Raw genomic sequence first — 25,613 nt, 5'->3', positions numbered from 1 at the left:
AAGTAATTCCTTGTGATGATTGATTAGTCTGTGGAGATGATATTTCTTCTCCAATAATTATTGGAGAAAACTACGAAATTTTTAAGCTTTCAAAACGTCTTCGCTCTTGTGCTTGTTATTTGATCAAGAGGCCTACGAACAAAGCAAGTGATCGGAACTTCCAAAAATTCTAACATTGGCAGCATTGTAATCTTAAAATTTTGAGTGTTACCAAAATGAAAAATGTTTATTCACTAGAATTAATATAAACATTAGGAGAATCACAGATTTTCAAATTTTTTTAATGCTTTTTGGTATGATATTCAGAATCCCGCAATCATCACTTTTTCAAACTGTTAATTACAACGTGAAATTTCGAGTTTATTTCAAACTATCAATTGAGTTATTTAAAAAGATTCAATTAATTTTTACATTCATGACCCACATGTTTATACCCTATATAATTTTCTAGTTTTTAAAGATCAAAGCAATGAAATTTATATTAATTTTGAGGGACAAGTTTTTCTCCTTTATGTTATAAAAAACGCATCTCTTTGAAGTTAGTAATTTGAATGTACTTTATCTCCCAATTTTGTAATTACTTTCAACCATACCTTAATTACTTTTCAATTCACGTATTTTAAAATGGTTTCAAAGAATAGAAATACTTGAAAGAATCCACATTGTAGATGAGGATTTGCAAAAAACAGCCTTTCATTTTCTTGGACATATGAAATGAAATAAATTTTGTAAATTCTAAAGGATATAATATAAAAAATACTCTACATTCAGAACACAAATCATTCACGAACTTTTTTCATTTCATTTATTTCTTATGTTTAGAATCATTACACTTATTTTTAAAATTTCCATTTTTACTCTTGAAATTGCTTTATTTGCAATATCTGTCTGCTTTCATTTTAGATCTGCGGTCCAACATTGCTTCGTGTAAACTACCTTCCTCTTTAGCTTTCTTCAGTACGTCTTTAGCCTCTGTACAAATTTTTAACTTCTTATCTTGAAACTTCTGGAATTTCCTAATATAATTTATTTCTATTTGCGATATATTACCCTGTTCTTCACTTGGAACGTCTTTGAGGGGATTCTCTTCTTTCACCGTCTGTGATCTGAGTGTAAGAAATTGTTCGGGGCCAGCTCTTCGAGTCTTTGCTACTACCGAATCATCTTCCGGGTCAATACTCAAGAAACACTCATTAGCACATTGCAAGGCCATTTTGCCGTCCTGAAATACAGGTTCCCATTGTTCCATGGGGCCGATAGCGTCAGATCGACCTGTTACGATTCCATTTTTCTCCACTCGTAGATATTTATTGTATCCTGATTTAAAGGCAACTTTTTTTTCGTCTACCAGAACAGCAGTAAGGATTTCTTCAGGAGAGGGACCGTCTCCTTCGTTATGTGGGGCTCCAATAGTGAAGAGACCATTGTCTAATGCGCTAACGTATGTCTGATCACCAAATTCTATAGCAATTGGTCCGGATATTTCTTCTATTTTGGTCACCTTCCACCAGTTTCCGTGTTTCACTCGATCAAGATCAACTTTTGGAGCTTCTTCTTCATGTTTTTTACTTTTATGTTTACGTTTTCTACTTTTTTGTTTTTCTCCTTTTAAAACTAATTTTCCCCTGCGTATACTGTCGTATTCCGACATATTTACTTCAGACAAGACAACTTTAAATAAACAACGAACAATAGTGACATCACATCATGTCAATGACAGTCAATGATCACCTGTCACCAACACTGTTGCCAATCCAATAAAGTTGTCTGATACGTTCCTGAATCTGTGATACGTTCCACAAATGCCACACGCATACCATAGAAACAAAAATTGTTTTTTGATGGATTTGGTTTGTTTGACTGACATTTCACTAATTTCACAAAATATTCACAACTGGAATTCTGAAGTTTCAGCGGAACATGATCTATATAGGCTTTTTGAAAGCTCAATAAAAATGAGATAGATTCAAGACACTGGCATTATTTTCAATTGGACTGCAGCCAGCAAGAAATAAAACAAATTTTAGCGATACTGCAAAAACAGTTTTCCTGCTTTTTTGAGGGAGAGAATATTTATTTTTTTGAAATTATTTCATTTCATGTGGTTGATTCAACATCAAATCTAAATATGGCAATCTGGCAATCATATTCCAGGGTGGCCAAAGGACGTCTCTCATCTAAATATGTTCTATTTTTTTATGATATGATACATGATCACATGCAACTTATTACTGTGTTGTCTCAATCAAGTTTTTTTAAAAATCGTTTTGATCTTTATTGCATTATATTTTGGTCCAACTCCAAACTTGGATCTCTAAAATGACAAGTTGAGCTCAATCGATGATAAAAAAGTTTGAAATGAAAGACCTGTACTTATATAATGGTATGTATGCTTTCACGGTTAGTGTTCAACCGATTTTCTGCTGTTTCCGGCTTCATTAGCGGTGGTCTGCATGTTTCCATGATTTACTTTTCGTCTAGAACTGCGGCAGCCAATATCAAACTCGATGCGGCAATGGTCGAAACGATGTTTATTGCTGCGATATGCAACTGAAAATGGCCCTATGAGTTCGTTTTGTAATCGAACTGGATATCAGACAGCCCACTGTCTTCTTACCTGCTTGGTCAGACTCTTTGAATAATTAGGCGATCCTTTATGCAATGAAGTGCCGATATCCATGTTTTATTGACATTGGATCTCTTTCTATGCCATTAAAATTATTTTCATGTGTATGGATTTCCTCTGGTTTTATCTAGAACTTGTTTCAACTCAAAGGAACGGTCATGAATGCCTTCTGGGTGCTTCATCAAACGCGTTTTAACTCTTCTTTTCGTTTTGCCGATGTAGAAAGAATCACAACCAGCAGCTATTCGGTATACTTTCTGGATTCCTGTATTGGTTTCAGCCGACCTGAGGCTATTTTCTATTGTCTCAGTGGAATTGAAAATGGCTCTGATTCATTGTTTTTTTGAGTCTGGTCTATCACAGCGCTTAAGAAGAGTAAAAATGTTCTTCTGTTGACCGTTTGTTTCTGTGACAGCGTGGGGTGTTGAGTCTTGAGGTCTGATTGATTTCAATCTCCCTGTAAACGTTTCTCAGAAAAAGTAAAGTTTATTTCCTTGATAATTCAAAAGTTGAATATAACCGTCAAAAATATTACAAAAAATTGGTGTACCTGTAGAAACAAATTTTGGGTTGAAACGCAGATAACGCTACAACTATTGAATCCATTATGAGGCGTTTCCTGGCATTAAATCGTATTCGAATGTATACTCAAAAACGATTCATAGTTACATCATCAATAACAAGATTCGCCAGAATGGCATGGCATGTCAGATGTCAAATTAAATAATAAAAAAACTTTTTGATTTTCTTCAACGTCATTTATACTCGAATTTGTGCAAGTAATAATTTTCGAGCTTTATTCTTTACATCCTTATAACATATCGAGCACCAAAGTTTTAAGAACACCTTTTTATATTTTTCAAATTGTGGAAGGTAGATAGAAACTTCTTTACTGTTGACATGGTCAGATAATGGTTTATATGAGTTAGCTTTCTGTAAAGTCCATTTCCCAGATTGTCATTCTCCCGTCTTTCCAGTAATACAAACAGAAAAGTTAATGTTCTTTCCTCTTCTTTATCGTAACCTGGATTTTAGGGTTCCGGGAATGAATATATTCCACGAATTTTGCATATTATTTTCTTGGATCTTCTAAAGCTTGTCGGTTAAATTATTCCATGAAAAGTTGGCAACTATTAGACTTAATGGACTCACCGTTGCAATATCTTCTTTGTGAGCATAGAACTCTAAGTCCCACTGCAAATATGTTGCGTTGTTGCCACATCACTTTTGATAATATCTGTCGCAGTTGCAAATGAAACATCAGCTCCACAAACCTGCAGACTATGCCTAACAAATCCTATAGTTACGTATGATTTTTGAGTTTTCAACAACATTGTTCTTTTTCATATTTTTTTTTGTATTTATCGTGAACTTCTGTTATCAGAACTAGGAGGGGGGCTCCTCATAAATTTGGGAGGGGGCGCCCCTCCCTATGGTATTTCAAAAGTATATTCTGCAAAGAAGACCCTTTTATCTGGATTCGAAATGAATTTGCACTTTTTTCGTAGTGGATTTACGCAAGGGAATCAATACATCTAATATTGCTTAAAGTAATATATTTAAAAAAATAATGAGAACATTGAACAATTTTCTTGGGTGGTACACATCATTACTGTAACAATTACTACAAGCGGGGTCCCGGTGCTGCTAAAAAAACAATTCATCGAAACAAAACAATCGAACAAAAATAAAACCTCTAATGAAAATGGCATGTATGTATATTTATATAATTATGTATATATAGAGTGCATTTTACAATTCTTAATACATACAATGTGTTCATCTATTCAACAAAATTTCGTATTTAAAATATCCAATATAAATATAATTTTCGAGGAGTAAAAATCAATAAATTAGTTGTTTGAAAAAGTTGCCGCAAACATACAAAATCACAAAAATTGTTCTATGAGAATACAGTTCGAGAATAACCCCTCGGAAAGGCAATTGGACACGCAATAGAATGCTAAATAAAAGCCAGCATGTCACTACTTAGGCCAAGTTTGTAGGAGAAATCAGGCTATTGAAGAACTGCATTCATTCAACTTAGGATGTTGTATAGGACAAGTCAAAAAATACTCCGACCAGTTGACAAAAATATCTTGAGATTCCTACAGATTTGAATATTACTTTGGAGATCAACATATAATGATGAACATTCCGTCCAAAAACGAAAACTGGTCAAACCGAACACTTTTCTCTGTGTAGAAGTATCGATAAACCATTGCTAGCAGAATTTTTTTGTCATGGGTTAATATTTATCACTATGGCTTGCAAGTAAACTTATTACATCTGATTATATTATTTAAAACTACTTTTCTAGACACAAATCTTCACTGGCGTTTTTAGCTAACGAATATAGGACAAAAATAATACAAGCTTTGATATGACATACAAAATTTACCAACATTTCAGCAAACTAACTGTTGTTAGCCTTTTCAAGGGTATTTATCTAGAACAGAAGTTGGTTCATCAAAACTGCATAGAAGAGAAAAATGGCAAGATAAATTAATGGCTAAATTGATCAAATTGAATAAAATAAAACCTAAATTGGCACTATAAAAATTATAATTATTACTTGATTATCACAAAATCGATAGTTGATATTTAAATCAGTCATGAATAAAGTATGACAGGGTGAATCAAAACTTCTTTCACTGGGCAATTAAAAAAAATGATGAAATTTATAGAACAAAAATTTAAAAAATTGGTTTCTCAGTTACTACCCCTAGTAATACTTCCAACTGGAAAAATAACAACCAGATATATGCAGGGGGAGTAATAATGAGAAGACAAACTAGAATATTTAGTATCAAAAGCCTTTTCTCTTTCATTAATCTGGGAACATCGCTGAAAAAAATACAGATACTTATAATCACCCAGTAATCAATGTGTTGATGGAATTCAAAAATAAATAAACATATTTAGTGACATTCGATACAGAATAAATTATTAATAAATAATTACAAAAATATAGCTGTAAAATACTTGAAGTGGACATTTACAATTACAAAAATACTAAATGACTTTGCTCATCAGTGAAAAATATTCACGTGCCGAGTTTCAAACTGATATAAGCTTTGATGAGACATGAAAAGCATTCACATCACTAACGATCAATTGGGATTTTTATTGCACTGAAACGAATGCAATTGATAAAGTTCAATGCAGAAATATAAAGCTGATTTCAGTTTTGAAATAAGTACCAGTTTTATGACTCAAAAACTGTGATATTACACAAAACATATAACCTCATCAGATGGTGAAAATAATCAAGGAAAAATATTCAATGTTCGAATAGAAATTACATTTCTTGGTAACGAACGTGTTGAGTGTTTTTCACAACAGTATCAAATGGGGCAATTAAATCCAGAGGTTAGGTCTTGGTTGATATTGAATAATACATTTTATTTTGTGTTATTGTGTTAGAATATCACTCAGTGAATATTGAACATATCCATGGAATTGGAACCTACCTAATATAAATATGAAAATGCTGTGGCAAGGTGAGAATTTCAGATACCAAAGAATTGAAATCACTGTCTAATTTGCAGTATTTGAAACAAGATATATGAATTCTATGAAATTTGGAATGTAAGGATGATACTAAATAACAACTTGAGATTAGATGTGAGGCAAATAAACTTTTTTATTTTCTGATTCAGGTGTACAATAACTAGAAAAATAATTTCAACTGTAAAAAGATGGAAGAAATATTGAGAAACGTTTTCTCCAGAAAACTATTTATGAAATAAGAGTTTCACTCTATCACTTCATGATATCTTTATGAAAATATGCAAGCACTAACACCACTCCAAAGACTATTAAAAAACAAGTACACAACAATGATCCTAGTTTCGCTTGTTGGTCGCAGAAGTGGGATGTATCGGAAATAACAAAAGAGCTTCTATTGAAAGTCTTTCAAGGTGAAATGAATGAAATATTCAACTCGTATATACTAAAAGTACAAACAGGAGTTTTCATATCAATTGAATTAAATCGTGGTATTCCACTGTGATAAGTATTTAGTGTATCTATAAAAAAATCCCCTCTCAAGTTGAACCGAACAAAATAACTTTTAGTATTATTTAAAATGGGTAATTCTAAAAAACAATTGACGAAGGGGTTAATTCTACAGAAAAAATATTCATACTTTCAGAGTATATGTTATTCATTTTAACTTTACTGGGAAATGATGTATTTGAATTTGGAGCTCAACAAAGTGAATCAAAAGGCTGGATAAATGGAAATGGGTTATAATTTTGAAACACTCTTTACATGTTGAACCGCCTACTTTGTTTCAGCATTATTATGTATTCTAATATTCGAAAAGAAACAAGTTTATTTTTGAAGGAAGTCAAGCACTTCTACAACTTATGGTGTTCAATAAAAAAAAATAAAACAACATTTAGAAGCAATTAATAATCCAATAGAATGAATCTGATTTTTTGACAAATTGGAGATAACGTCTCACATATTGAACCACTAAATTTTTTGTGTTTGAACCCCAAAAAATATTCAATAGTAAAAATGATAGGTGTTTGCAAATAGAAAATGTTGAAACATTCCTGTGAAGAGTTTCCCAAAGAATTTCGTTAAAAAAAGTCAAGTACAAAAAAAAAGGTTTCAATCAGTTTCTTGCAACTCGAACTATGTGTGAGATATTTTCTGGTAAAAATGATTCCACTCGACAAGAACTTTTGTGACACAATAAAATTTAAGACAACTGAAACAAAACAAGGTTGCTATATAAGAGTTTTGTACTTTGCAAATTGAGTTTCCCATCTTTGCCAAATTTGAATTATATGACCATGACATCAAAATTGCAATATTTCACAGTTGATTTTTTTTCCTCAACTCAAGAACACAAAACGAACATCATTCATCTCAATGGTATATGAATTATCCACTCACCTTGCCCAAAAAAGTCACAACCTTACACAAAAATAAGTACTAGCACAAAATGGACCTGCAGTTAAAAGTAAGATGACTAAAAACGCCAGGACTCGTATTCTATAAGGATAATACTTCGTATATAACACAATAAAAACTAATTTCAGTCTTCACAGTTATACAAATACGCGGTTATTTCAAATGTTCAACACTGTTCATATACTAAGAAACAATCAACTGACCGAAAAATATAACATTTACACATTTTTTCTTCTTTTTTTTCAGTTCGGAATTGGTCACTATGCGCTTCAATTTGTTTTCATTTACTTTTACTACGCATAAAAAATTATTATCGGGTTCATATCAACACCAAAACTTATATAGAAAACTGTACACCACCAATTCGTTCAAAGAAAGGAAAACGGCAATAAAAATTAGGATATTGTCTAAATTTGGTCGTTGAAATTTTACTTACTATACAAATATCATTAGGCCAACCTTTTCGAGGTTTCTCATCAGAGGCTAGGCGAACTTTGTTCTTTAAAACTCTTGACTAGGCCAGTATTTATCAAAAAGTTTGCAAGCTAACATTTATCGGAAAGAGAAACCAGACTTTTCCCAAAGCTTTTGGTGTGTACTGAATCCGACCTCAAAACTGTTCATATTTTTCAGATCTCATTTCGCCTCAAATAGTTGATTGATATTTATTATATTTCCATAAATCTTTAAATTAAACTCCTGACCAAACCCAATACCCCACACCTGTTAACTAAACCCTATAAGCCTGAATGTGATTATCCTAAACCTCCAAAGCTCCAAATGATGTAACTTAAAACATCATGACTGGAGTTCCAGGTTGAAAGCTGAAAATTAGGAGGTTAGACTTTATTGTGGTTAGAGTTGAGAGGTTTGGGATTTCTGGATTGCTTCCTTGCATTATATTTGCTCATTCCATTATGTTTTTGCTGCTGCAGCATTTTGCCAGTCTGGTGATTCTATCATCATCTTTCCTGTGATATTCAGGATGTCTCACTCGAAGTGATACCTTAAATACCTCAAACTTGTCCAATACACATGTACAATATTTATTGTATCTCGGCGAACAACAACATTGCAATGCATGTACTCCAGATGACTTGACATTCACACAACTAGAAAACGTGTACAAAATGGACTCTCCCGAGTTACTCGATTGAGAGGTTTGGGGTTAAGAGATTTGCAATTATTGGGTTTTATTTTACAGAGCATAGAATTTGGGGTAATGGGTTTTTGGAGATATGGAGTTTGGGGTTTAAAAGTTTGGAGTTGCCAGGTTAGACTGTTTTAGATTTGGTATTACTGGATCAGGAGGTTTGGGATTGAGAGATTCAAGATTATGGGATTTGGGTTATGTGTTTTGCAGATGTGAGTTTTTGGGACATGAAGTTTATGTTTGAGGTTAGAGATTTGGTATTATGGGATTTTGTAGTACCTACATGATATAGAGTTTTGGGTTTTGGGGTTTGAAGATATAGGTTTCTGATAGTTCTGGGTTTAAGGTTTGTAGCAATAGATATTTAAAGTTTCAAGAGTCGATTATATCCTCAAAACGAAATAAGATCCTGGAAAACTAGAAATGGGTTTTGAAAATTGAAATATTCAGAAGAAATCAAGCGATATGATATAACATCAAATATGCCCTTCCATTCATTTTGACCTGGGATTCAGTACACAAAAAGCTTTTCGTAAGATATTGTCTATTCTCTCCTTTCAAAATTTTGTCGCCCTGCGTTATTAATTCGCGGCTGTCAAAGTGATTGACCTTGCGACCTTGAAACCACTGCACACAAAAAATAAACGAGCTGACTAGCACCATCTGTTCCTAATTATCATGCACTCAATTAAAATATCACTGCATTAAGCACCAAATAATGAGAAACAGAATTTACTAGAAGTGTGCTCAGCATTCATTTGTTTTTTGTGGGGAGAGGAATCCTTGGATTGAATGAAAAAGAAAATGTACCTTTGGCAGATTGATGAAAATTACAATAATGTATAATGAAAAATAATCAACGAATTTAGTAGTTGTAATGCATTCAATTATGGTGGAACCAAAATTGAAATGTCGAATATGATTTTATTTACACTTGATAATCGCCAATCAAAGAGTACATTTTTTGAAAGACCATGGTTGAATTAATAAAAAATGTAGATAGTTCTATGATATTTCCATTATTATTACCTGCACTCAGTACATTTTCTTTTGCTTGTACTACTATAGGGTGTTAGAGAACTAGAACTCTCAGTTCATCATTGGAAATTAGAAACGAAAACAATTGCAACAGCAAGATTATTATTGAGACGTTCTTCTCTAGAAGGCTCACCCTATATTTATCAAAAAGAATTTTCAGGTAGTTTTCAAGACAACAAAATATCACTGTTTATATTGCAAAGAAAAAATTGTAAGGCAGAGATGGGTCTGTATCACTTTTTTGTCATGAAAAAAATTCAACACAAGTAAAATTGACTGGTGAAAACAGTCACTTTTTTTGGCTATAAAAATTTTGCAACTCTTTAATTTTTTGTATCATCAAGACCCCATCTCCGATTTTTTTTTGAAATTCAATGTTGATAGGCCACTAAAAAACAATGTAAAATAATTCAATAAAATATTGACCAATTTTGGAAATGTAAAATTCCAATGACTAAAAAAATAATTTACCTTACCAATTAATAGTTACCAATATATACAGGGTGTATCGCCCTAGGCCTCCCGCACCTGTATCACAGTTGACAGAAAGCAAGATCAAATTCAGTTGGAGAACCAGTTCATACAACAAGGTCTATAAAAAAATATATCACAATTCTTTGACAGAAAATTCAATAACTCAAGTTGATATGAGTAAGTAATTCCGAGTGTTTCAAAAATAAGTTCATTAATATTCTTTTTGTCACACCAATACTAGTCCATATTTGAATACTCCCATATTTTTTCTTCTCCCTCAAAATTTTGTGCTTTGTATGTCAAAAAAAGCTGTACAATGTACTCTAGATATGGAGGGGACGTTTTTAATATAATCATTATTTGTCTTCTCCACAGTTTTGAATAAAAATTTCTCCAATTTGCATGTCTTCTAGAGATTTTCCTCTTTTGTGAAACAAGGACGTCCTAATCCACTAATGGTTTCAATTTTCTTTCCCGTTTCAACGAAACAAAACACTGAAAATTACAAACTTCAGAAATATCATTTCATTAAAAACTAATTGGATGTTTCAAGTGAAACCTGAAAGTTTTTTTTGATTTTCAGCTAATTTTAATATTGAATCTCCTACAAAAAGAGCAATATTTCCATTATCTGTATTTCCAAAAGCTTTTTTTTCGAAAATATTCAGAAATTTATGAAAACATTTCTTGTACTTATTGGAGATCCCAATGGAAATAATTTCAGCTTCATGAAGCGAAGGTGAATAAATTGATCGCTCTAGACAGTGTCTTCGTGCCGAAAATGACCATTAGAGTATTTAAATTTTAAAACTGAGTCAGAGAGCTTTTGTCAAAACTAATAGTTCTGTATAAATTTATCTAAACAATCAATTTTTTTATTTATCCTGAAGGTTTACGATGGAATTAGTTTAATGGTGTCACTGTTTTTCGAGTTTCAAAGCCGTGGATTTTTGGAATTTCTTTCTGACGTTTCGTTGGCGCGAGTTGCTAGCTTCTTCAGAGGTTTAACCATCATAGCTTGCTGCCCGATAACTAACTTTTAGGCTTCGTAAAGCGTATTTATGCCTTTTCAGGTAATCAGTTGTAGTGGTACCTGTATTTGTACCTGTACTTGAACCTGAACTTGTACCTGTACTTGAACCTGGAACATTAACAATCTTGCTGCCTGTTGCAAGATTGTTAATGTTCCAGGTTCAAGTACAGGTACAAATACAGGTACCAATACAACTGATTACCTGACAAGGCATAAATACGCTTTACGAAGCCTAAAAGTTAGTTATCGGGCAGCAAGCTATGATGGTTAAACCTCTGAAGAAGCTAGCAACTCGCGCCAACGAAACGTCAGAAAGAAATTCCAAAAATCCACGGCTTTCAAACTCGAAAAACAGTGACACTGAAAACCTCAGCCGCAAAAGTCTAAACCATTTTGTCAATTACTTTCTTGTTTACACTGGTTTGTAGACACAATGAGCTTCGTCAAAGATTGAATATTCAACAAGGAATTCCTCAATTTTGCGGCTTACTCATGTTGGTATTTGCCCTTTAAAGAACTCATCTACAAATTTTAAAATTATTCAATGGAGCATTACTCAAAAAAGTAAACATTACTCAATCGATTTTTTTCCCCAAAATATTCAAGGACACAACTATTGGTGTGACATTACTCGATAAATTCGAAGAACCTGATTTTTCCTGGCTTGCCAAGCTCAGAAAAAAGTTCTCCGACGGAAACCGAAATTCCTTCGCAACCAACCCAGATACCGCTTGGAAACCGTTTCGGGGCGATCCACGGATACCAATTACTCTCATATTCATTTATATAAATTAGGATAGTTTTAGGTCACCGAAGACGTATAGTCCGGACATTTTACATAATAGCCGTACAAAAGGGAGGAGGGCAGAGGGAGAACACATTGAGTCTCGAAAAGGCTCAGAAATTTCATCGAAACGCAAACACCACCAACGAGACCGCGCACACCGCGACCATCACGACATTGGCGCCGCACGTGGCGCCGCCTAGAGTCAGTTCTTCACTTTTCACCACCTCGTTGGGGTGTTTGTTATAAGTCTTGGACTTTTTCGTGGTTGTCGTCGGAGGGCTTGTCGTGGTAGACGAGGTGGTGGACGACGTCGTCGTGCGCTGCGCCGTCACCGACCACCACGAAGGCTTCGACGTCACGGGGGGCGGAGGGCTGGTGATGGGTGCCTGAGGTGGGCCCACACCTTGAAGACGATCTTCATGTTGTGGGTCGTACACCGGCCGCCTATCCTCCGGTGCAAGTCGTCGCTCGTCGAGGTGGAGATGAAGTAGTAGTCATGACCTGAAAGGGGAACAAATGAATAATAATAATAATAATAATAATAATAATAATAATGCTCAGGGCACATGATTCTCGGACCCAATGATCACTTACCCCACGGTGTGGGGAGTGGTCATTGGTTGATAATGCTGGCGCGCCCTCCCGAATGTATCGGGGCTTCGGGGGATAGGGCCTGACCAGCACACACTAAGGTGGGAATTAAAATAATGTTTATTTCATAAGATTGAATACATATGCATATAAATAAGAAAACATGCAGAAATAAACATGACAAGCTACTGAAGCTCATAGAGCTTGTGTATGACGAAAAAAAAACTGAAACAATAAACTAATTTAAGACGTTTTGCGTATGATGTCAGTTGAAATGGAAAAATAAATAAAAATATCATGAACTTGAATCAGTGAACAAACAACATTACAAATGAAACTATCGGTCATAACATTCATTATTCATACAGCATATTCGTAGAGTAATTGAAATTCATAAGTCTTATATTTCATCCAATGTTCTGTTCTTAATGTGGTTCTTGATGACTGTACTTTGTAGAGTTGCTGTCTATTTTATAAGGTAAGTCCTTGTTCAGAAATATTGCAACAGTACATAATATAGTGAACAATAATGACATATGTAAATTAAAACATAGATGATAGATATATTTATTTGATCATGTTGTATGTAAATTACATTTATGACAAGTCAGGAAACAATGGTACAATGTACAAAGTTGTGTATAAATAAAAAAGACAGTAAAATTTGTGATGGTTCAGCACAACATCTAAAACATGAAAATATTTTACAGAAAGTGGTTTGCAATGTTCATGAAGTGGGACACCTGCTATAATCCTGAGAGCTTTTTTTTTGCATACGGAATGCTCTGAGAACATAGGAAGACCTACCCCATAGTACACCATATGTTGGGTGAGGCTGGAATAGTGAATGATAGGAGGTTATTAGTGTTTGGGTGCTCAGAACCTTCCTCGGCCTACGAAGTAGATAAAGTTGGCTGAATAGTTTTTTACACAACATTTCAATGTGGTTTTCCCATTTCAGTGAATCATCGACAGTTATGCCAAGAAGTTTAACATGATTGTTATTTGTTAAGCGATTATTCAATGATATAATACCCCTATTTAGCTTCAACTTGTTTCGTGAGAACCATTTGTCCGCCCTTTCTTCCAGTTCTTGGTTTACTTTCAATATAACGTCAATATCGGAACTTTCATTAAGCATTGTCATATCGTCTGCAAAGCAAATTATTGTTTTGGGAAGCTTATAGTCGAAAATGTCGTTTATGTAGATAACAAATAATGTAGGTCCCAGAACAGACCCCTGAGGGATGCCATGAGACATAATTTTTGTATTTGACAAAGTACTTTCCAAATGAACTGTTTGTTTCCTTGAAGGATATAAAGAAATTTAAAGATGTTCCTCGCATTCCATAGTACTCAAGTTTTTTGATAAGGAGATTGTGATTAACACAATCAAATGCTTTGCTCAGATCCCACAACGTTAAAGAGGTGTGTTCGCCACATTCCACATTGTTTATTGCATTTTGTATCATTTCCATAACTGCATCAGTTGTGGATCTGTTTTCCATGAAGCCATATTGATGTTTGTGGAGAATACTATATTCATTCATAAAGCTCATCAGACGTTCTTTAACTATGGTCTCTATTATTTTTCCCAAACGTTCAAATATACGTATAAAACTGGTGTAGATCATGCATTGTGAAATTATTTCCATTTATACTTGTAAATATTTACATGCATTCTTTTCTGTGACAACATGTGCTTTTTCTTTCTGTATCACAACTGCATTTTTTTTTCGTTCCAATATTTCATTTATCTTACCTATTGTTATATTAGTTAGCCATAATTTCAGTTCTTTTTCAAATCTGTTATCACTTGTAATAGACTTTATTTCAAATGGAACTTCTGCATCGGCAATAGGGCACAAGTATGTGAGAAATCTTTGACTTCGAGATGTGCTTACTTTAGGAATCCTTGAGGTTTTTTGCTTGAACCTGCTATTGTGCAAATGATCCATAGACAATAATTTTGTTTCATATCTTCTATGATAAATTGCAAAACTTTGAAAATATACCTAGATGTCTACATGTAAAAAATTTAGATTCCATGAAAAGTGTTTCAGACGGATAGGTATAATCTCTATTGAAAATAATTTTAATGAAATATTTTTGAGTGACATTGATAACCCTGATATGATTATCAGTAATACTTCCCCACACAATTATTCCATAGTTGATATGGGACGGTACTAGACTGAAATATAATGTTCGTAGCTGTGCTATGTCAAAAATCTTTTTGAAAAACTTAAATTTCGTTGTGTCATGGTCATTATGGATTCCCAACGAAGTATAATTTGGATAGTTGTTGCTGAAATAAGTGAAAGGTACAAAGTGCTGATCAATACAGATTGTCAGCAACCTGTTCTTAAACCAACTGACAATTTTTATGAAATCTTTCTCAACCTTGTCCTTCAATTTTTTCCAAGTATTAGCGCGATATAGTACGGCGGTGTCATCAGCGAAACTAATAATGGTACCTTTCGAATTGACCCTAAATAAATCATTCAAGTAGATATTAAATAGGAGAGGCCCCAATACAGTTCCTTGGGGGACTCCATATTCTATGGTACAGTAAAAACTGAGTGTTTCATTTATTTTGACGCACTGTTTCCTATCAGAGAGATAGTTTTCAAATAATTTCAGCGATGTCCCTCCGAAACAGATGTTTTTCATTACCTTTATCAATTTCTTATCCGAAACCGTATCAAAAGCTTTGGCCAGATCAACAAAGACACAAAGACATGGTTTACCATTATCCATCGAATCGTAAATTTCTCTCATTACGTGAATCATTGCATCTTGTGTTGAACTGGCCTCTCGAAATCCATGTTGCGAATCCAAGCGAACACAAAAAAACATTTGAAATATTGGCAATAGTCTTTAATCTTTACGTAACCGATCTTCCTCTTGAAGATGATCACTTGGTGATCGAAACACGTGTCTGGGTGTTAAAAAAACTGTTTGGTGTTCGGAAAGAACTTCAGTAATATCCATTACTACACCAAAGGTTCTAAAAAGTGCATCACAAGTAAATAGTAATTGTTCATTAGGCGAAACACTGAAATCGATCGCAGGGGGAGGAAAACCGGAGAAGGTAGAAAATTATACGTCGACATGTCTTGATATCTTTTGAAATGACTCTAGAAATTACTCTGTATAAGTCATGAATTGTTTTAGGGGCTTTGGGGGGTATTTCACCCCCTCTTTGGAACTGGCCCGGCTTCGAAATAGGTCAAGCCAACATACGCCGGCGAGAAATGACATGCCACGAGAGTTTATTCGTCAACCACCTTGTGTTGTTCTATGCCGAACCTCAGAAAATCCACCTATAACGACGCGTAATAAGAAAATAGTGAATAATTTAAGTAAACCTCCGGAAAATCCATAAACCGCCGATAGACTTAGACACGCCGTCGATTGCTCATCGGCAATTTTCTTATAAAATATTTAACCCGAAATTATATTCGTCGCGGAGACAAATTGAGCGGTAAACCGAGAGGGGGTAGGAGGGAAGGGGGGGCGTACGTTTAAATTGTTAAAACGTTATCAATAAAGTAGTCGAAGTAATCAATAGGATTGCCCGCCACCCTAGTGAATATTTAAACTGCTGCCCTATAAAGCTCCGCGTATGACATTTTCGAGGAACTTGATTATCGGATATATCTATCCTGTATGTCGGAGTACAAGGTGTTGAAATGTCAACATTAAGCGGAATGGCGACCATCGGTTTTCCAGGAACAAGTTTTTCAGTTTGTTTATCTGAATCGTGGAAACCGAGAGATTTTTTTTGGTTTACTGAATTATGATTTGCAACGGTATCTTTACAAAAATAGCTCGAAAAATAAAATGATATGATACATACTATTTAACTACACATTTCATTATTTTCTCTACACTTTTCATTATTTTCTCTACACTTTTCATTATTTTCTCTACACTTTCCGATACGCAGAAAATTATCTTAAAGAATTCATTGAAATAACCTTAGTATCAATAATTGTTCCACGAATCGGACACCTTCTAATGAAATATTTCGTAATTCCGTATATTGACGTTGGATAACTTTTTCAACCGTTCAGAGCTAATTACAAGTAATTAAAATCTCAATTGTAAAACCTTTCATGTATCGAAGGTGGTCTCTAATTATTGCATTATTTTTGGGGTCATTATATTTGCTCAAGTTTTGATTTCATCAAAAAGTGGGGGATGATCGGCATTTTGAGCTCTATTTTGGACCGAAATTTTTCATCAAATCAGATGATAATAAAAAAGCAGCAATTTATATGAATGTCGTATTCAATAATGTGAGATTTCCACTTGACAGTTTACAAAACCACGACACTTGTTTCGCTATACAATAGCATCTTCGGGCGACACAATAGTATTGTGACACCCGAAGATGCTATTGTATAGCTATTGTATGCACTGTATGCTATTGATGCTATTGTATGCTATGAAATAGCATCATCGGGCGTCACAATCGTATTGTGACAAAAGCATCTGACAACAGCATCTTATAAAACCACTTTACGTGTTTCGCAATACAATAACATCTTCGGGCATCACGATAGTATTGTATTTTATTGTATGGTATTGATGCTATTGTATGACAGTTCACGAAACCCCGACACGTGTTTCGCTATACAATAGCATTTTTGGGCGTCATAATAAAAGTGTGACAACAATAGTATTGTGACACCCGAAGATGCTATTGTATAACAATTCACAAAACCACGACACGTGTTTCACTATAAAATAGCATCTTCGGGTGTCACAATATTATTGTGACAAAAGTATTTTCGGGCGTCACGATAGTATGATATTGTATTTTATTGTATGGTATTGATGCTATTGTATGACAGTTCACAAAACCACGACATATGTTTCGCTATACAATAGCATTTTCGGGCGTTACAATATTATTGTAACAAAAGCATCTGACAACAGCATCTTATACAAAACCACGATATTTGTTTCGCAATACAATAACCTCTTCGGGCGTAATAGTATTGTGACAAAAGCATCGGACAACAGCATCTTACAAAACGGCGACACGTGTTTTCTATACAATAGCATCTTCGGGTGTCACAATAGTATTGTATTTTATTGTATGGTATTGATGCTATTGTATGACAGTTCACATAACTACGACACGTGCTTCGCTACGCAATAGCATTTTCGGGCCTCACGATAGCAATTTCTGGCGTCACAATAGTATTGTGACGCCCAAAGATGCTATTATATGCTATTGTATGACAGTTCACAAAACCACGACACGTGTTTCGCTATACAACAGTTTTATGAACTGTCATACAATATCATCAATACCATACAATAAAATACTATTGTGACGCCCCAAAATGTTATTGTATTGCGAAACACGTGTTGTGTTTCTATAATAATATGAATATTTTCAAAACAAGATTGAAAACAATTTCAAATGATGAACATTGCTTTTCTCTGAATGCTTTTCAATGATTTTATCTCTTTCTATATGTCTCCTTTGTTATTCGTTCATTATTATTCATATTCAGTTTGTTCTTTCTTGTTACTGAATATAAAGAAATATGTTTGTACTTTTTAACAAGTGACATTATTTTTATCTATTTTTTTTTGTTAATAAACCGAAAACCTTTAGACAGAAAGCGCTGGTTTTTTATTTCAATTCGATTGATTTAAAACAATCGCTTAGCCTGTTTGCTAATACTCTGGGGAAAATTTTCATTTCATATAATAACTTTTTCATATAGTAACTTTCGGAAAACACTCCTCTTCCTCATGATTGATTTTTTTTTTAGAAGAAAAATGGTTTGGATTACCTTTAAGATGTTTTATTTTATATTTCGTCTCAGATCTTGCCAATTTCTTCATTTACTAATAATTATCTAATTCAGGTATGGAAAGAAGTTAATTCAATGTTTTTATTGATTTTCACATATTTTTCATCTTTTTCAACACTTTAATAACCTAAAGATACTTGTGAAGCCCTGTTTGGAACCTTTGGTGTAGTAATGAATATTACTGAGTTGTATCCTAACATCAAACCGTTATTTCAAGATCAAACTGATCTTCCTCTTGAAGATGATCACTTGGTGATCGAAACACGTAACGAGGTGTTAAAATGACGGTTTGGTGTTGGAAAAAACTTCAGTAACCTAAAGGTACTGATGATATTTGTAAATACGAATAGCTTTTTTTAGATGTCATTCTATTACACTAGATTTATGAAACTGTCGATTTCAGATAAGAACTTTACGATTTGTCCAAAGACGAACAAAGACCAAATGAAACGATGTACAGAACACCTACAAATTCTAATCCTTACCTCAACGAAAGAATATATCATTTGACTGCGGTGCCCGAAATAGCATATTTTTTTCAAACTTTAGCGAGGCGTTACGTAAGGCAATATCAATAAAAAAATTCTTGTAAATTCTCGAGAATGCCGAAAGGGATTACCTATTAGAAAGCTATTAGTGTGTTTGACGAGCCGTTAAAAGTTTCGCACCAGTTAAAATCTCGGAGAGTCACTTCGGCGGGTCAAACTCATCAAATCATCAACAAATAAAACATTTATGGCACCGTTTCAAGAAAACAAACATTTCGAACGATTTGTGGATTGGAATGAATCACCAAGAATTTTAGTTGCAGTCACGGAAAATAAACATGAACAGTTATAGTTGTTCATAAATAAATATACTTCCACTTGTACAGTAACCAGAGATGAACATTTCAACTCGAGTAAAATATCAACTTTGAAATTCATAAGTGCAAATCACCGAAATATATGACCTATTTTTTTATGCTTTTTTGTTGCTTCTTGTCATGAAATGTATGTGTATTACCCTCATTCGGGATGTCCTTTACTGATAAATCTTATTACAGAATATTCCTGTCAGAAGTCATAGAAAAAGTAGAGCATTCTAGTTTGAATTGAAAAGGGTATATTTTATAGGAGACATAAATTGATTTGTCTATTCACTTTGACTCTCACTTTAGGTCATACATCAATGATTTTGATGTTTTCAGAATCGGATGTAACGATCTCAACAATTTCAAACCGTGTTCGTGTTTTCGAAAACGTGTTGAGAGACACTAGATTTTTCTGGTCTCCGGAATCTTAAGTGTGTACAGCGTGTTCTTTGAAACGAATTGTTATACTTCATTTAGCCTGACCAATATACTGTTGGTCACAATCCTGCTGATTTCATTTCTCCCTAACTTTTCAATTTACACCATTTTGTCTTAAGGGTCCATGATTGATGAAATTGGTGAATGGCATTATACTTTTGGCTGTTTTCATGGTTTCATTTCGTTTATGGTTTCAAAGATACTGGAGACGTTAAACTAAGTATCCACTGATGGTGATATATTTTATTCTGAAGAATTTTTCGAAAACCCTACATTTCTGAGTTTTGTAAGATCATTGGATTAGGCTGATTTATCTCAAACACCGATTCGTATTTTCAATGGTTTGTTTGTTGTATGACGTAGGAAAACCTTACTAGAATTACTGCAAGAGTTGGAGTTCCTATACATTTTAGTTATTTTGGGCCTTATTCCTTAAATAACGTAGTGTCAGCTACGTTACGTAAAGAGAAGTAACATAAATAGAAGCAATACTTACTTCTATAAACAAGTACATAGTTTAAACTCTCGAAAAATGTAGAATTTCTAGATTTCATTGAAATCATAAACACATTATATATTCAAGATTTGTATTCAAGGTTTTCAATCCCACTTCTGAATTGTTGGATCCCAAGAATGTTTTCTCGAGAAAATAATTTATCAGCAATCTATATTCTGGGTATATCAAGAAACCGAATCCCAAAAATTTATTCCACGTCGTCGTGCAATTAATTATTTGAAAAAGAAACACATGTAATTGATGACCTAACTACTTTTTTCCTCTATGTAAAATAAAACATGACAAGAAGACTTTGAAGATATCAACTTTATAGTGGAAAAATTATTTGGAAAATGATTTGAAGGCAAACAAAAGTGTGATCAATCTTGAAGGTGGATATTTTGAAAAACAAAAACATAATATCTTCCAAAAATATGTTTTTATTTTGTAAAAACTTGAAGAAAATAACTGAAAAAGTATTTCTTGACGTATTATCTGCAGATGCTTATACAGTGTCATCCCCAAAGTATGCACCATATGGGAAACTTATTTATTAAGGGATTGATTTCTTGTCCAAAATAAGTGTTTTAAGTTGAATCTCCAGAAAATCAATGAGTTTGTTCCGAAATGTCTATTTTATTTTGATGTTTTGTGATTTGATATTATTGAATATTAAGTTCTTGTTACAATTTTGTAGAATTTTGAGTAATTTTCGGTGTTGACAAAAAATGAAAATAACTTAGCACCAAAAACTTTTAAAATTGATTTACTTTTCAGAATAATTGACCGTGGTTAATATTACAGGCTTTTAAAATGAACCATCGTATACAGGATGCTGTCTACCCATTTAAAAAAATGGGTACAAAAATAAAACTTCACTTAGATGGCTAACACTTCAAATCTAGATGTATTTATCGTTTTAGCAAAAATTTTTTTTCGTAGTCCCCATTTAAAAATGGGTAAAAAAATAAAACTTCACTTAGATGGCCATGACTTCAAATCTAAATGTATTTTTTAATTCTGAACAACTTTTTTAAATAACATTTTCCGAGATTGAAGGATCCTCGTATATTACGTGTGTTGTCCTGTATTTTGTTGGTGCATGTTTAGTTTTAGGGGATGCACAAACTTTCATCACGAATAACTTTTTGTCAAAAACCATGAATAAATAAGTTTCCCATATGGTGCATACTTTGGGGATGACACTGTACAACAAGACTAACATTGTTCAAATAATGTGCTTAAAACAGGACATATTCTATACTTTTGGTGTTGGAAAACAGAACTTTCTTGGTGATTCATCCTACAAATCTCCAGTACAGCCTCAGAAGGAATTTCAGTATTTTATTCTGATTATTTCCCACAATGATTAAATGAGATAAAACGATCATAATGAACATAATTTGTTATTGATAACAACGTCAAAATTATTGACAGAGTCAGAATAATAACTTTCAAATACTGTTTTTTGAGTTTATATTATAGTTTCCCTTTTCTGAAAAAAACCTGAATATTTTTCTATCATACAATATCCCAGCTCAGACTAGTAAAGCTCAATCGTTTTTGTGTTTATTAATCCCTAGGGCTTTCATGAAATTATTATACATAGAAGTCACTTATTTCCTTAGAAAAATTTCGAAAATAACCCTTGAACATTACAGATAAATATTCCTGATATTGTTTACATTCATGGAACATTCCTTATTTTCCATCACGTGGAAACAAGTCAAGTGTGGTAAAACTTCGATCACCGACTGTAAAACCAATCTCAAGTGACATTAGTTTTATTAGGACAGTAAATATGCTTTTACCTAACTGATAAACCTTGTATCTCACCTGAATATATCTCTAGAAAACATATACGTTTATGCAGGTTGAGTGATACCGGGTTTATGTGATATTTATTATACGCAGGCGTTATTAGTTTTTATATCTCCGGAATAAGACGTTTTTCTTGTAAGCGATAAAATTTAATGCAAAGCGCATTTCTAGTTTTTTCACTTTTCAGAAAGATTTTTAGCGTCTTTCAGTTCAAGAAATGTCAGTATCAATTATATGAGTCACATTGCTCATTAGCGATTTTCTTCGAAAATTCGGAATGTTAAAATATTACTAACTTCAGTTAAGAAGTTATTTCATATTTTTAAATTTGTGTCTAGGAATCGATGGTTTGAAGTTATTTTTAGAAAACAGGAGAAAATCCTAAAGGTGTCTTATATTTGATTTTTGAAATCTTATTGACTGTCTGCCTTAAATATCTATCTCTCTTTTCACACATCCTTTAATTTTTTCTACAGGATATGTCATGACAAATGAGTTTCTTAAAAAACAAATGAGGATTGACTAGTGAAAAAACGGTGTAAAGAAATCAATATGAAAACATATTTTGTCAAGAACCTGAAATTGATTTCTTACACCATAATATTAATTGAATCCTGTTTGAATCAAACCCGAGAAATGTAGGTGATGAGTTAATGAAACATATTTTCAGTATTTGACAGGACTCTTAATCTGCCGAAAATTCATAAAACATGACACTAGAAGAGATAGACAAGTTTCTTAGATTTCGAGAGTTTGAACCCACAACTTAGCTTGCGAAAAATTTACATGTTTAATATATCCTGGAATCTAGAAAAGGGGATAATAATTGCTAGATGTTAAATATTTAGTTTATATGACATGAGTATTACAGCTTCACTCCTTAGTTATCTTTCTGGTTCATTCTAAAATTAGAATTCATCGATATTTTTAGAGACTGTAGAAAAAAATCTAGCATGTCCTTATTAAATAAAAATTGAGTTGATGAAATTCAATGAACGAAACGCCGCATTGCAAATGGGTTTATATATAACAAATATGAAATAGTACTGAAATAATCCGTGTAAGGAATCACACGTTGAAAGGTAAGACCTCGTTAGTCCTTAGCTCGCACAAGTTTCTCAACTTCTGAGAGTTGGCGTTCGTATGAGGGCGATAGCTGATTAACGGAAAAACATATTTTAAACAGAACAGATTGAAATATGAAATAGTATTCGAAACTGAGGAGGTAGAGCTTAAAAACGAAATTCGGCATTTCTATTTTTTGACGAATATTTCAAAAAACACTAATATTCTGGATCTGAAAAGAGATTATTCTAGTTCCCCAAAAAAGGACCCCTTCGTCGAATTTAACCGGCCTGTACTGTATTTGTTCAGTTCCTAATTTGGCATTGATTTATATTGATATTTGAATAACATATATCTAGACAATCGATTGATTTTTGTTTCACTGAAGTTGAAAAATAAATGAATAGTGTACAGCGTAGAAATATTATTTCTTTATATTACCAACTCCTGGAATTTCAAGTTATAAACTGTATTTATTGCAACACAAATCACAAAAAATAAAAACATATTTTGCAAACATTTTCGATATGGTAAAATAATAATATTCTTTTTTATTTTCATAAATTCTCTCATTTTAAAAAAATCAGGAGACTGAGGTGGAACTTCATAATATAGGGAGAGGGTGTGCAGAACACTTGATTTTCAAATGCCAAGTTCTACTCCGCACTCGATTTCCTTAAAAGAGTGAGACTAATATAACATCTGACATCAATGAACCAGTTCCTAATACACTGAGCAACTTTTAAGGTTAGATACTGTAACAACCCTTTTGAATAAAAATCTACATCACGAAGTTTTATGAATACTCATCATTTTCACTTTTTCTTTGGACGTTCACTATTCTCCAAAACAATGAAGTTGGAAAAAGTTCAGTTTGTTTTTCAATCAACCTCCATCAAACTCTCAACACACACCCTGTATTTATTTCCGTGACGTTGAGACGTAGGATTCTTTTCTTGGCATATTCCTTGGTTCGTTCACGACTACAATAAAATATTTTCCATATTGTGAAGCAGCTAGTTTTATCTAGAGACAGAGACTGGTTCTTTATTTGAATAATATATTTTATTGGGTTTCAAGAAGTTATAAACTTCAAGAGGATCTGATAAAAATTTTTCAGAGTTTTACTGAAATCGAAAACGTCGATTCGAAGTGATAGCACCATTAGAGTGAAATGGAAAACAATAGTGAAATCGACAAGTTCGGCAGATTTGATTGATGGAAGTTTTTAGAAAAAGTATACTTGAAAGTGTCAGATGCAGAGACGAGTTGCGTGATTTCTTAATTAAGGCTATCAAGTAACCCGTATAATGACTAGTCATTATACGCTTTTCTTATTTCGGCTCAGAACGAAATTATAGAATGATCAGTCTAGATTTGATAATGAATTGAGAATGAGTCCAATTTCACAGCTCACTTCTGTCCAAGCAAGAACGTAGAAATACTGAAATGCATTTTTATACGAATTGTATATATGAAAGAGGCTCTCATATACGTTGAGTAACAATGTATTGTCATACATTTTCAGTACAAAAAAAATTGAGACTTTGAAAGAGGTATATTTTATAGGAGACATACGTAGATTTGTCTCTACACTTTGATTCTCACTTTTAATCATACATCAATGATTTTGATACTTTGCCCTTTTCCAAAACGTGTTAAGAGACACCAAATTTTTCTGGTCTTTTTGTGTGCAGTGTGTTCTTTGAAACGAATTGTTATATTTCGTTTAGCCTAACCAATATACTGTTGATCACAATCCGGATGATTTTATTTATCCCCAACTTTTCCTTTTAGTATGAAAGAGGCTCTCATATCTAAAACCGAAAGTATTCAATGTAACCATCGAACTAAAAATTACCAATAGTGTTTTTTGAATACGGTAACCCCCTTCGATTCTTATACAATTTTTCCGACGTTCTCGCAATTTTTTGACCACTTTCCATCAAGTAAGAAAAGGCGATGATATTTCTTCTTACAAAAACGCCATCTTGGGATCGATAGAAGACTCGATTCTCAAATAACAATGATAAAGGAGGCTCCCAAAAGCGGTCCGTTGCAAAGCCATACTTACACTGTAGCTTTCACTGCAAGAAAACTGAATGAAATCAGAGCCCAAAGACAAAGCAGTCGTGATCTAGTACCACACAGCGCCGTTTCGATCCGCCATAGTGGTACTAGGCTGAACTACAAATGCACTGTAGTTCAGACTTAAAGGACAAAAAAACGCAACGCACCGCCTTTGTAAGCTTCTATAAGGACAGTTGTATGCAACAATAATTTAGCAGAAGGTGGCGGGTCGAAATGGCGTTGTCTGGTGTTGGATCGTAAATGCGTTATGATTGGGCTCTGGTTTCTAGCTAAGACCAAATTTCTCGAGTTATCTGAGCGAAAACTTGATATTAGGTAACAATCAGAAGTCAAATGGGGTCAGATATAGACTGTACGGTGGATGAAGTATGGCTGTGT

The 25,613-nt window shown here is 33.5% G+C and overlaps 2 protein-coding genes across 2 annotated transcripts in view; both read right to left on the bottom strand.

The window, feature by feature from the left end:
• Positions 1–724: 724 nt before the first annotated feature.
• FRG1 (FSHD region gene 1) lies at positions 725–1,718 on the bottom strand. The gene has a single exon (XM_023161177.2). It carries the CDS (start codon positions 1,649–1,651, stop codon positions 872–874), a length of 780 nt encoding a protein of 259 aa, XP_023016945.1. The 5' UTR covers positions 1,652–1,718; the 3' UTR covers positions 725–871.
• Positions 1,719–4,165: 2,447 nt separating this feature from the next.
• The window catches only part of LOC111506181 (ephrin-A1), a 357,598-nt gene continuing 336,150 nt past the window's right edge, over positions 4,166–25,613 (bottom strand). The window contains 2 exon segments of the mRNA XM_074179692.1: positions 4,166–12,440; positions 12,443–12,541. Coding sequence (XP_074035793.1) covers positions 12,160–12,440; positions 12,443–12,541 — 380 coding nt within the window. The 3' untranslated portion in view covers positions 4,166–12,159.

Source organism: Leptinotarsa decemlineata, unplaced genomic scaffold (genome assembly GCF_025532065.1).
Source record: "Leptinotarsa decemlineata unplaced genomic scaffold, Ldec_3_MD MMD2_tig00026282_RagTag_RagTag, whole genome shotgun sequence".
Classification (NCBI taxonomy): Eukaryota; Metazoa; Arthropoda; class Insecta; order Coleoptera; family Chrysomelidae; genus Leptinotarsa; species Leptinotarsa decemlineata.
This window is presented reverse-complemented; position numbering and strand designations above follow the sequence as displayed.

What these genes read in the sequence shown, in the direction of transcription:
- FRG1 (XM_023161177.2), bottom strand. Translation starts at nt 1,651, where the DNA reads ATGTCGGAATACGACAGTATACGCAGGGGAAAATTAGTTTTAAAAGGA.